Source organism: Lipomyces doorenjongii (genome assembly GCF_038497915.1).
Source record: "Lipomyces doorenjongii strain NRRL Y-27504 unplaced genomic scaffold V1508scaffold_4, whole genome shotgun sequence".
In the NCBI taxonomy this organism is placed as follows: Eukaryota; Fungi; Ascomycota; class Lipomycetes; order Lipomycetales; family Lipomycetaceae; genus Lipomyces; species Lipomyces doorenjongii.
In genome coordinates, this window is record NW_027118071.1 from 193,233 (window position 1) to 205,834 (window position 12,602).

The following is a 12,602-nucleotide window of genomic DNA, read 5'->3' on the forward strand; positions in this document are numbered from 1 at the left end:
ATATAGTAGTGGTGCACACTAGTAATTGCAAATGCCGCTGCCACTCATCGTTATCGGCCTACTAATACACTACAAATGTGAAATATTGATGTTCCAGGTGACAGAGATTGCGCAGTTTAGTTGACCGTGGAAAATAAACTCCGAGACTAGTTACGGCCCACTGGAAGGCCGCTACTGCAGCGCAGGATCTGAGATCACTCTCTGCATTCGGCAATTATATGCCCCAGCAATGATATTGAGAGAGCAGTGAGCCGGAGCAGGGTGGTATAAGTCTGTGCAAGCTCATTTTGTAGCTTGACCTAGAACCCGGCGGGGCTTTCACTGCGTCAATAGATCAAACGGCTGACCATATAACTGGGTATATAGTACCTTACTACGATGTAGCTTAGCAGAACAATGGCATTAATTGAAGCAACAAGATCGAAGCAGATCGAAGACTTTTCGGCATATGTCCGGGGGAAGCGGGCGGCGTTAGTGTCAAAAAAGAGCTCGCTTGATTGCCCGTGCACGTCTTCGAACGTTACTGTTTGACCACAGCACTAGTCCCGATCAGGCGTAGGTTATCGCTTAGCTTAGTACGCACGGGGCGCGATCTGCCTCAGCCTATGTCACACAGGCGTCGCACCAGCTAACGTTCCGGTGCACAAAGTACAATGCACGTAATTCACCAAATCTGGCAGCCGTGATCGTCGAGAAATGATGCCAAACGTTGAGCGTACAGCGTAGACTCATGTACCGATCCGATCTCGAAGTAGATGCGCAATCGTGAATTACGTACGCGGCAACGCAGGTAATGCGGCCAGTGGTCCGGTAGATTAGGACGGAGGAACGCTACAGCCAGCTCTAGGGCACGTCACTGTGGTGAGCAAGTAGGAGCAGTTGCTGTTGTAGCTCGTGCGCCTCGTCCCCGTGCCTGTCTGTGTGTCTGTCTCCCCCGTCGGACTCAACTTACGCCCACACGCTCACTCTTGCTCTGTTCTGTTCTGCTTTTGCTAGCACTGAGCCTGAGCTCGCCCTGAACCGCCACTGTATGCTCAGGTGCCTCTGCAGAACAATACACGGCCCACCTGCTCCACTTCCCCAATTGTCTTCGTCGTCATTTCAGGTCCGCTTCCAATGGCCTCGTCGGTCGCCGCTGCACCTCCTGCTACCGTTCAAGACACGGCCCCGCACCCAAATCATCCGTCGTCTGCGCCGGCCTCAGCATCCTCGTCCACCGACCACCCTCCAAATTCGTCTACGCAGCCTACGCCTACGCCTACACCTCCGCAGCAACAGCAGCATCAGCAACAGCAACAGCACTGGCAGCAGCATTCGCGTCCGGTTACTTCCCATCAACATCATCGTTCACAGGTGTCCGCAATGCCACCAATGGGTCCGCCACTCTCGATCCCCATGCCGCTGGGGTCGTCAACATCCTTTATCAACTATCCATACTACCCACTCTACTCGCCGACCGTCCTGCCACCGCCTCCCGGATCGTCTGTTCCAGGACAGTCTACGACAAGCCCGCATCAAGGTGTGATTCCCACCAGTGCGCCTACTGGATCGTCGGCAGGTGCACTTGGTGCACAATCACAGCAATCTGGTCCGCCGCCGCAATTCTTACCGTACGGATCATTCCCGCAGTCGCCTACCGCGTACTATCCTGGCATGCCTTCATATGCACAGATGATCCCGCAGACAATTCCACAATCACCCCGTAACGGAAACGTCGCGCCAGGTGCGCCAGCAGGCTTACAGCAGCGAGGAGTACAGCAAATGCACGGACGATTTGCTCGGCGGCCTTCGGCAGTCGCCGATTCGTTTATACCCGCGACGCTCGTCGAGCAGCAGCAACAGCAGCAGCAACAACAATTCGGCCGTCCACCAGGCCAACAACCGCCACCTCAGCAAGCACTGTACCCTTTTCCCCCTCCACTACTACCGTCGCTAGGCAATCCATTCTTAGCACAGTTCATGCAGCAACCGCAGCCACATCAGCATCATGGTCAACATAATCACCCACACCACTATCATCACCGACAGCACTTCTCGCAGCCATCCGCTTCCTTAACGACCTCTACATCGAGCGCAGTTCTACCCAGGGGACCGCCTCGGAAACCAAAACAATCGGGCCACGCACTATGGGTCGGAAATCTCCCCCTTGTCACGACCGTACTTGATCTCCGGGATATGTTCGCATCGCCGGCTATTGAGTCCGTGTTCCTGATATCAAAATCGAATTGCGCGTTCGTGAACTACTCCTCCGACGTGGCAGTCCGCGACGCGCTCGACAAGTTCAAGCGGTCTGGCGGACTTTTGAAAGGCACGAAACTAGTCGCGCGCATGCAGCGGGGGTCCATAGCTGATCGCACAGCTCCGACACACGAGGACGATGCGACCGAACCCGCGAGCCTGGCTGGCGAGCCTGGCGAATCGACTACGATCTCGCCGCAGCCAAGAGCGCATAGACCGGATGCATTTTTTGTCGTGAAATCGCTCACGGTCGAGGATTTGGAGTTGTCTGTGCAGACAGGTGTATGGGCTACCCAGGCACACAACGAGCGTGTGTTGAACGATGCGTATAATTCTGGGGATAACGTGTATCTGATATTCTCTGCCAACAAGTCCGGAGAGTACTTTGGGTACGCGCGAATGGCTGGGCCCATTGTACCGGAAGAAGCATCAGAGGAGAGTAGCAAACATGAATATGCTGGCACGGAGAAAGCTGAACAGCCCCCTGAGGTGGAAGAAGACGAGGACGAGCCGCTCGTATCGGGCACTGCGTCGGATGCATCGTCCGCGACAACGACAGCTGCATCGTCTGTCGCAGCTCAAATCGTGCAACAGCAACATCAATCAACAGATCTGCCGAAGACTACATACACCCCCGCGACCGCCACTTCGCCCGCAGGTCGTATCATCGACGACTCTTCCCGCGGCACAATATTCTGGGAAGTGATATCCGAACCCAGCACCTCGGACACAGCTCCGCCGTCAGCAGCATCATCTTCCACCGCGCCAGTCTCCCCCATATCAGACACATCGGTTCTAAAATCCTGGGGCACACCGTTCAAAGTCACATGGATTTCGACTACACGGGTACCGTTTTTCAAAACTAAAGGTCTCAAAAACGCGTGGAACGCGAACCGGGACATTAAGATCGCCCGTGATGGCACCGAGCTCGAACCGAGTGTTGGTCGCAAATTGCTACAACTCTTCGGCGGGTTCTCACCGAGCGTAACAATGACTCCTGTACCCGCCGACACACAGAAAGAACCGCCGAGAGGTCCAATCGTCGTGGAGAGTAATATTACTGCTGTATCAGAAGAATCCGGGGATACGTGAATTAATCTCGTCAACGACATGCAGACATTTTGTTGTCTTCTAATTCTCATTTTTTAGTTCGCATGGCATGGGGTGTGATGCATGTGTTTGGATTTGTAGGCTCATTTTTGGATGGGCCCTGGCTGGGATATAGACTGATGACTTTGAATCCATTTTGATGTTTTGCTATTTTATAGGCGTGGGATTTCTTATGTTTATAATTCGTTTTATGACCGGTATTCAGTATTATTAGATTGGTGTAGAGTGAGGAATGAGGAATGCTGAATATCGAAGAGCACAAAAAAAACAGCAAAACAACAAAATACAAGAAATTAGTTATGAATATCGTGTTAGGTTTCTCATCTGGTCTATAGATTATGTGCATGGTTATATTTGCAGGTTTAGAGTTTAATGCCGTTCGTTTCTTGAATAGTTCTTTGTTCATAATTCGATACTGATGTTCAGCACTTAAATGCTGTTTGATGAATGAAAATCGAGATATGCGCGCACGAACCATGTCTCGTTTCGCCCGCCCGTTGGAGTTAATGTCTATCAGCACTGCTAAAGTCTCACTTCCGAGTTCAGCAATAAATTACATCGCCCATTATGGTAGCAGGAATTGCAATGTAGACGCTGATTGACTTAGCAAACCAGATGTTTTAGACAAGTCAGCGAAGGGTGTGTCAAAGTGCCTGGCGAGTCGGCGTCGGCGACCGCCGAGGCTAAAGTTTTAAAGGAACGAGTCAGCGCGATAAGCCAAGCCACCGGGCGAGTACGGTCGACGACCCAGCAAGCTCCACAGACCCGAACAGTAATTCTTTTTCTCTTTTGTTCCTTCCCACATTCTTTTCTTCGTTGGTATACATCTTTGTTGCCTATAGTCTGAAAACAGGTTGAAGTAAGTCAATTGAGTCAATTGAGCCGAGCGCTTTCAATTTAGCCGCGCAATGACTCTCGGGATAATATAGAGCTCGGCTAACAAGAGCAGATGCCGTTCGAGTACGTCCCAAACTACTACGATTTTCCTCGTGAATTCCGCGGTTATGGCGAGAACCCGCCTGACTTCAAGTGGCCCAACAATGCCAAGATAGTCATCAACTTCGTTTTGAACTACGAGGAGGGCGCGGAAAACACGATCGAGAACGGCGACCCGTCGTCCGAGCAGTACATCTGGGAATTGCCTTATGTCCCCCACGTCGGTAAGCGATCGTATGACTGTGAGTCCGACTTTGAGTATGGCTCGCGCGCGGGTGTGTGGCGTATTTTGAGACTGTTCAAGAAACACGGCTATAAGTTTACCACTTTCGCTGTCGGCAAGGCATTTGAGTTGTTGCCCGATGTCCCGGCTGCTATCAAGCGCGAGGGCCACGAGATTGCGTCACACTGTTACAGATGGTGGGATTACTCCAAGTTGTCGCCTGAGGAGGAGAAAAAGATCATCATCAAGAACATGGAGAGCTTGAAGGCCACCACTGGTGAATACCCCAAGGGTTGGTACTACGCGAGACTGTCCCAGCACACCCGTCGGCTCGTGTACGATGTTCACCAGGAACTTGGGGCGCCATTGTTGTGGATGGCTGATGCGTATGCGGACGATTTGCCATACTGGCAGCCAGTCCCACGTACTACCGACGCAATGCTTATGGTCCCGTACTCTTATGACTGCAATGACGCCCGGTTCCATCAGCCGACTGGCTGGTCCTCGACTGACGGTTTCTACAAGCACATCCAGTATGCGTTTGATACCTTGTACGCCGAAGGTTGCGAGGGTACACCCAAGATGATGACCGTCGCGCTTCACGCCCGTGTCGTCGCCAAGCCAGGCCGATTTCAGGCTCTCGTTAAGTTCATGGATTACATCAAGGAGAAGGAAGGTGTCTGGGTTGCTACTCGCGAGGAAATTTCTGAGCGTATGTATAATTATTTGTTAATTTGTTTTGGTTACAGAGACTGACTTTGGCTTAGACTTCATGAAGGTGAACCCATGGGTACCGCCCGCCACTCCTCTTGCTTATGGTCCTGATAAGCCTTAAATGGCCGTGGAAAAAAATGTAATGCGACTTAACGCAATATTTTTATGATCCGATGAGTGAATTTTGAAGACTTAAACAGAACTTGACAGATAGATATGCAAAAACAAGCAACCAACCCAATGCAGACACCAAAACGAAGTCAAACCTCTAAAACCAATCATCAACATCTTTACGACGTTCTCCAAATCCAGTGATACCACTAATATCGATCCCAAACTTTCGGAGATACATAAAATCCGACACAGGCGACTCTTTCCCTTTCGAGACAAGAACGATTAAGCTGATTTTCTTCAGCTTCGTATGTACTAATTCAGTCTTGTTGCGTAGCACGCATTCCATGCTTTTGTGAGATCTGTCGGCGAGTAACGCGCTTTCACCTATCAAGCAAATCATCCCTCTCCAGGTAACCCTGGCACAGGTGGCTTTAAACTCTTCGAGATGTGTCATTATTGCGAAGTTGGCGAGATCTCTGTCGTCGACGTGCGACACTGCCAAACGTCGCAGATTCGGGCACAGTCTGCGCGCCATCAGCAAAGATAACGGTTGCACTGTCGTGAGCCCGTATCTCGAGTAATCACGAGCCGACGAGTAATTAGTATTGTGACCACCGATATCAAGGTCGACTAGTCGTGACGGATCGCACCGGACAAGAGTTCCAACAAGACCATTAACACATCGCAGTGTTAGTTTCTCGAGCCCTTTGTACTCGTCTTGAACTACTTCGCGAGAACTTCCCCGCTCGTATTCCCAGCCACCGTCCACCGCAGGCACAACCGCCAGCGGTGGAACAGACGTAATCAGCTCTTTGCAGTTGGCAGTGAGCTGCGGAAATGTCATGGCTTGCACGAGCTGAAAACAAGCAGTCTTGCAGGTTGGAGGAATTTTTTGATCAGGATGCAAATATACGTTGAACAAGCGAATTTTCTCCAGTTTTGTATTCTTGCTGAAATCCAAATCCCGTCCAATAACATCTAAGTCAGATCTAAGCGTACCGAGTGGAAACTCAGCTATATCCCAAACCTTCAGCGTCATCAACTCGAAATTCTTCAGATTCGGTGCGAGCCGAAGAAAATTGTTGATGGACGCGCTGTGCAGTCTGCGATAGCCGCCACGGAATTCGTCATTATAGATAGCCACTTCGGCTTGCGATGTGCCGTGTGAAAATGATAGCGATTCTAGTTGCAGCACAGGGTACCACGAGATTTCAGGAGGATCAACTGGTATCGAGTAAATAATATCCGCTTCACTGACATAAGGAAAGACATAGATATCGAGCTTCAGAAGATTCGGAAATGAGCCGCGGCAAAGTAGCGGCACGACAGCCCGGGACTGCTCAATGGTGATCAATAGCCGTGTCAATCTTGGGAATCGACTGGGCCACTTAAATCGTGTACGCATGTCAGCGATTAAGCTAAAAGAGACAGATTTTATTCCCATCTCTTGAACTGCTTCGGCAATCTTCAGCACTGTCTCGCTCCGATACCGCATGAGTCCCTGTTCCGATACTCTGCCATGCCAGAAGCAAGGAACGTCCCTTAGCAGCGCTTTCCATTTCTTGCTAACAGTTGTCAGTGCAATAGTTTGGTCAACCGTCAAACTGCAGTCCTTAAAAACCTCGATCATAATTTCGCTTGGAAGACAGGAAGCTGGATCTTTTCGCTTTGGTAGCCAGTCTATTCGGGTATCCAACGCCTCTGCTAGAGCCTCTATTTCTTTCACAGTTGCCTCTTGTTTCCATTTCTCCCTTTGACAGTGCATGACTTCATCGAGAAAGTTAGGTCTGGCCTGCATGCTGTTATTATTTAAAACTTGAAGGACAGATATAGATGTGACTTAATGACTATATCATTCGAGGAGAACAAGGGAAACGGCAGATGCAATGAAAGTTTCTCGACGCGTAAATGATCGCCGCGCGGCGCCAACCCCAATGCGGCAATTATTATAAATTAGCGTTTTCAACGCCGCGTTGATTACTCCATCCCCGGTCATGTGCGGCTCTAAGAAAACTCCCTCCCCCGTTTAGTCCCCCGAGAAGCGGGTACTATGAAAGGCTTAGGCACTGATAGCCTAGGCCAAGAAATTGAATTACCTAAATTGGCAGCAGCTGGTTTCAAGTCCGCGACCCTGAGTAGGACACCGGCACTGCGATAAATCAGTTTGCCCTGGATGACTGAACGTCTGAACCTGATCGATACCTCAGGCAGTTGAGTTCTACGAATTATCCACTCGGTTGCAGAGCAGCCTCGTAGCACTCTCGAGGAACAAGTTCCCTTGCTCCAGGGAGCCGGAATGATGTGAATTCGACGAATGCCTCGTGTTGAAGGAAACAGTACAACTGGCAGCAGTCATAGCACATGTGTCGTGCAAGGATTAGCTATGGTGTTCAGTATGTTTCGGGAAGACTAATGCTTCTATTTAGCCTCTAAGAGGGAAGATCAAGAAGAACGGGCGATTTAGATTCACCGACAAGTACGAGAATGGACATCTTCGTATTGCGTAAGTTCAGGGTTACCTACCCGAAATCTTCGGGCCACCTCAGGCTCTGCAAAGGTGTATGGAAAAGCCAGTCTTGTGGAACTTCATGACCGTTTCTCGTATGGTAGGGGCCTGGCTTGATCATCACCATAAGTATGGTACTAGGAACTGGGACATCATAACCAAACTACTGCTGGATGTCAATCAGGAGAGGTAGCACGATCAAGACCATATAAGAACGGAAAAATGAAGTATTGATGAGAAGTCTGTCAGCGACGTCAACGTCCTCTCCAACATTTGCTATGTATGTTCAAGAGCGATCTCAAGTCAGAATTTCCACAGTTCCACTACACGCTCAACCTGGCTTGAAAGCGACCAGAATATGCAAATCGACGACGACGATATCGAGAGTCTCAATGATAAAGTCTTGATGATCTCCTTGCAGGTTTTTATGTATTTATAGAGCTCAAAGTCTGGTTATCATTCATAGACTAGACTCTCAGCCCTCATTCATCTCTCATAGATTATGAGCTCTGTCAGTCGCATGACTTCCACTGCTACCTTTCCATGATTGCCACGCCATAAACTGCCGTACAGATTCCCATTTAGGATGGAAAAACATTATTATCTGGAAAGCGAGAGTCAAGTCGTATCTCGCTATTGTCAACGCTTTGACAGCCACTGAGAAAGACGTGTCTCCTGATCCACCAAGGAACTCCACGCTGACAATATTTCCGCGAGAGTCATTATCGGACACGTTCACGGCCGTATATTGTTAACACACCGTGTTTGAACGTGCCTTTGGCATGTTCTCCATACCTTCGTGGATGTATACGGGCCAACGGTTCTGCGCCCGAATGTCTTGTATCGACGAGCTCTTCGAGATGCAGCCAACTGAAGTCATGGTAATGACATGCTGGTCAGCGCATACGACTGCGTATATGCATTCTCAAAGATACATATTGTCAGCAAGATTCAGTTTGCACGGGCATGGAAACGATATTGCGAAGGAAGTACTTCATTCCACGAGAGCATCGGCAATTGCAAGAAGACTCAGGGATGCACTTCAAGTCTGTCAGAACTGACAAGATTGCCTGCCATGAATCCTCAAGAACAACTTGGACAAAACTTCGCCTGTTCAAGGGATGGATCCGGGCTTATGCAACAACGGTGAGCTCGTTGTGGATATCAGAGATGTGCATAAGTTCGATCCGAATCTCTGTCCTTATGGCTAAGAGCCATCACACACAGCCGAGCTATGCACACTGGTAGGTGGCCCGCTCGATGCCGATATCCTGGCCGGGATCTAGAGAAGCAATACAACTATGCGACACTATGGTGTTGCTGCCGTGTATTGGTTGGAATATGCATTGTCTGTTGGTTCGGGATCTCGCCTATCCGCTATTGCTTCCAGGACATTCCGTTCTTCATCTCGATGCTAGGCACGAATGGCAAAACGAGGAAGCACAATAATTTTTGCAAAGTCTTAGAGGTACAGAGAGGAGTAAGAATTTGATTTATTGTTCGCGTCTAACTCACCGTGGGTGTGGGATGTTGAGACCGAATTCGAGAGATTCAAAGCTAAGAATCAGGAGGTTGTCACAACGCACAAGCCGCACCTCATTATACACCGACATTGGTGGCGAGTACTACTTGGTATAGAATAGAGTAGATAGGGTAGAGAGGCATTATTCATTTGTTGGATCCTATTTTGTGGAATTGGATCTTAAAAAGTATGGATGTAGTTATATCGCAAGTACAAAAGTTAGATCTGCATGTCGCCGATGAACAATGTGTACTGCTGTCGCAGCTGACGATAATGTTATCAATTTAACCATTTCATGTGAAGCGTCTTGTTAATAAGTTACAAAATAATGCTCCTAATTGCCCGGATAATTTATAATTTAAGTCGTTTGTAGAACAGAGCGCACAGGTTGAACGGCTGTATACGGTCACTAAAAGCGCCACGATCGGGCGGAACCAGCATGGCCGGATAGCAGTCGTGCAGTAGATACCTTAAACTTCACTTCATATTCCTGATTTCACTTTGCAATCGTTGTTTCGACGGCGATGACAGAGCACAGTCTTCAACTAGCCAAAGAAAATTGAAACTTTGTAGAAGGCTAGGATTGAGTGTCTGCGAGATACTGCACGCTCGCCTGAATACATTCATTCACTAATTTCAATTCTAATTGATTACGAGGTGGGTAAATCAACATATAACCAGCAGGAATAGCTTTCACCTTTCCTGAAAACGGATGGAGTTCCCCCCAGCGTCTCTCAATCAACAACCGTGCATCTGATGGGTGCAAGTTGACATGGAAGCTGCCATCGACCGGGTGCTGATGCGCTACTTCACACTCCACAAGAATTTCGCCAGCGAATAAAGCATCGTTATGTTTTTCAAGAAACGATCTAGCAACTTTCATTGGTAAGCGTTTACCATTGGCAAGAACAATATCTTTGATTGAGTAAATGGTCTGATGTACTTCTATCTTGAATTCTTGCGGTGCGATCTGGTTGAGAACACGATTCGGAACCGGCCATGGCGCGATGACGGGATAGTCACCGTTGCGATAAGGAATGTCGTCCGGAGACAGATACTTTGCAACCGCTTGTGAATTTCCCGACACGGATCTGAAATCTCGAGGATACCTAATGGCGAATAATTTCATGGACGAAGTGGTGAGATATCCGACGAAATTGTGGGGTAGTCCGCCAGGTCCTAGACTCATCCAAGCCTTGTAATCCTTGTAGCCGAGATAGGCCGCAAACGTGGATACAGTGGCCAGAGCAACGGTCAAGCCAACCTTTGCAATATCGGTCTTAAACATGGTGCGGTGTCTGGTCGAGTTGCCAATCCAAGAGCTTTCGAAAGGAACAGTAGGCATGAATCGCGCTAATGTGGTGACGGATTGACGCTGCAATTTGTATGGCCTCTCTCGGTTACTCGGTTGTCACGTTGGACGCCAACTCGCGTTGCCGGCGACGCAAGAACGTTCTAACTTATCACAGAGGAGCGGAGATAAAGCTGACTACAAATACTTGACAGGTATGAAATCCATATACAACGGGAGATAGTATGTATGAAATCCAATCGATATAGAACGGTAGATAGTATATTTCCCGTGTTAACAGCTTGATAGGTGTGCCCTAAATGACGTCATATGATTCACAAAGCAAGAATATTGTATTCGTACAATTACAATGCTTAATAGTGCCACAGTTTAAACCTACCATACTTGATATTCCGCAACTGAAGAACACCGACATTAATGGCGGACGATGAGAGTGTGCTATTTGCTACGTAACAGGATTCACTTAACCGATCAGCTGCTAGAGCGCAGGATTATGTCCAGATCTCTAGATGATTCGACGGAATAACCATAAGTCCGGTGGTAGATTAGTCATGAGCAGGGCAAGGATGTCCGCCAAGCGAGATTTAATGGGTTGGATCATTACGTCATTTTGAGTCTCCGGCCGAAGCCCAGGGGGCCCGAGCTACAAAGATATGTAAAAATTTTGCAGATGCGGCGCAGACACAAAAATCTAACGCAACTATAGCTCGAAAGTCGAAAACACATAGATCGTTGCGCAGACATGAAGCTGACTATTTCGGCAGTTGGCCTAGAATGCGCGCTGTCCATAAGAAATTAACTGTCACACCGGTCGCAAGGGGTTTCCAAAGCGGGAGAAAGTAAACAAGTCAGCATTATTCGCCGAATCCAAAGCACGAGCAAATGTGGCTCGTGCGGCTGTGCGGGGACAGCCAATTAGAACCCGTTGAGCCACGGTGTGTGTGCGGATTGCGTCACGAGTCGCGCTGACATGCGAAACGTTGGCAAACAGAACATTCGGCCCACCTTTAGGGGCCCTCGGGCCACTGCCCGGGACCCTGTAGCTGAGAGGCCCTATTATATATATTTATATGGTAGTCCCCGTGGTTCTCGTTCCTTTTCATTGTCACCTTCGTTGCCATCGTTATCACTATCGTAATCGCTCGTTAGGACCTTTGCTCTGCACGTCGATCTTTCATCTTTCTACGTCGATCGCTTCTATACAGGTCGCAGTTCACAAGTTTACAATGCACTCCGCCACTTCTCCGTCGCTCGCTGCCACTGCCGTCGCAAAGGCTCCTCAATTCCTAAGACTTTCCGCTCCTCTCGAGTCTGAGAAGCGCAACTTCCTTGTCCTCGCTGCCAAAGTCAGCCATGCAGTCCCAACTGAGGACCAGAAGGCTGATCCTGGTGCCGATAGTCGTCCCCGCTCCGAGTCGGTTGTATCCACCGCCTCGGATGCTTCTACGAACGCCAACCAGCGATGGGTGTCGAATATCGACGTTCCTGAGGAGGCTACCTTTTAATTGCAACGCCTACCGCGTATTCACGACATTCTTGTACTATATGGTTTGTGCACATTTGTGTACTACGTGATCTTCGGTTGACGTCTACTTTTATATACTGTGTTTCTTACGACAAAAAACGAGGAGTATTGGACGGTCAACTTGGGCATTTGGTTGTTTTAAACGGTAGTTAATGGATGCTATACTTTCAATGGTTTATGGTTTGATGCAAATATCATTTTTTTTTGTTTCGGGCGTTATTGTTTGATGGGTGTGATGATTTGCTTGACATGCACGTGAACTGTATAAATGAGTTGAATAAAAATTGCTCGAATGGGGGGTTATTAATGTGCCTGGAATTTTGCAGCCGAATTACAAGATTCCATAGCGTTGGAATAACTATGTATTCTTTGCCCCAACGCGCCAACAGCTCGCTCGGGGCA

General features: G+C 48.8%; 5 protein-coding genes across 5 annotated transcripts; 3 read left to right on the forward strand and 2 right to left on the reverse strand.

The window, feature by feature from the left end:
- The first annotated feature begins 765 nt into the window (after positions 1–765).
- On the forward strand, positions 766–3,775 carry V1508DRAFT_409877 (YT521-B-like domain-containing protein). Its single transcript, XM_066939224.1, has one exon. It carries the CDS (start codon positions 1,117–1,119, stop codon positions 3,328–3,330), a length of 2,214 nt encoding a protein of 737 aa, XP_066798384.1. The 5' UTR covers positions 766–1,116; the 3' UTR covers positions 3,331–3,775.
- Positions 3,776–4,297: 522 nt separating this feature from the next.
- V1508DRAFT_348458 (uncharacterized protein) lies at positions 4,298–5,342 on the forward strand (the record flags this gene model as incomplete). Its single annotated transcript, XM_066936725.1, has 2 exons — positions 4,298–5,219; positions 5,275–5,342. 2 exons carry the CDS (start codon positions 4,298–4,300, stop codon positions 5,340–5,342), a joined length of 990 nt encoding a protein of 329 aa, XP_066798385.1.
- A 39-nt stretch (positions 5,343–5,381) lies between these two features.
- Positions 5,382–7,196, reverse strand: V1508DRAFT_409880 (uncharacterized protein). The gene has a single exon (XM_066939225.1). The coding sequence runs from the start codon at positions 7,131–7,133 to the stop codon at positions 5,490–5,492; it is 1,644 nt and encodes a 547-aa protein (XP_066798386.1). The 5' UTR covers positions 7,134–7,196; the 3' UTR covers positions 5,382–5,489.
- Positions 7,197–9,940: 2,744 nt separating this feature from the next.
- V1508DRAFT_348768 (uncharacterized protein) lies at positions 9,941–10,651 on the reverse strand (the record flags this gene model as incomplete). Its single annotated transcript, XM_066936735.1, has 1 exon — positions 9,941–10,651. One exon carries the CDS (start codon positions 10,649–10,651, stop codon positions 9,941–9,943), a length of 711 nt encoding a protein of 236 aa, XP_066798387.1.
- A 590-nt stretch (positions 10,652–11,241) lies between these two features.
- V1508DRAFT_402057 (uncharacterized protein) lies at positions 11,242–12,180 on the forward strand (the record flags this gene model as incomplete). Its single annotated transcript, XM_066938456.1, has 4 exons — positions 11,242–11,266; positions 11,468–11,514; positions 11,595–11,760; positions 11,825–12,180. 4 exons carry the CDS (start codon positions 11,242–11,244, stop codon positions 12,178–12,180), a joined length of 594 nt encoding a protein of 197 aa, XP_066798388.1.
- Between the last annotated feature and the right edge of the window lie 422 nt (positions 12,181–12,602).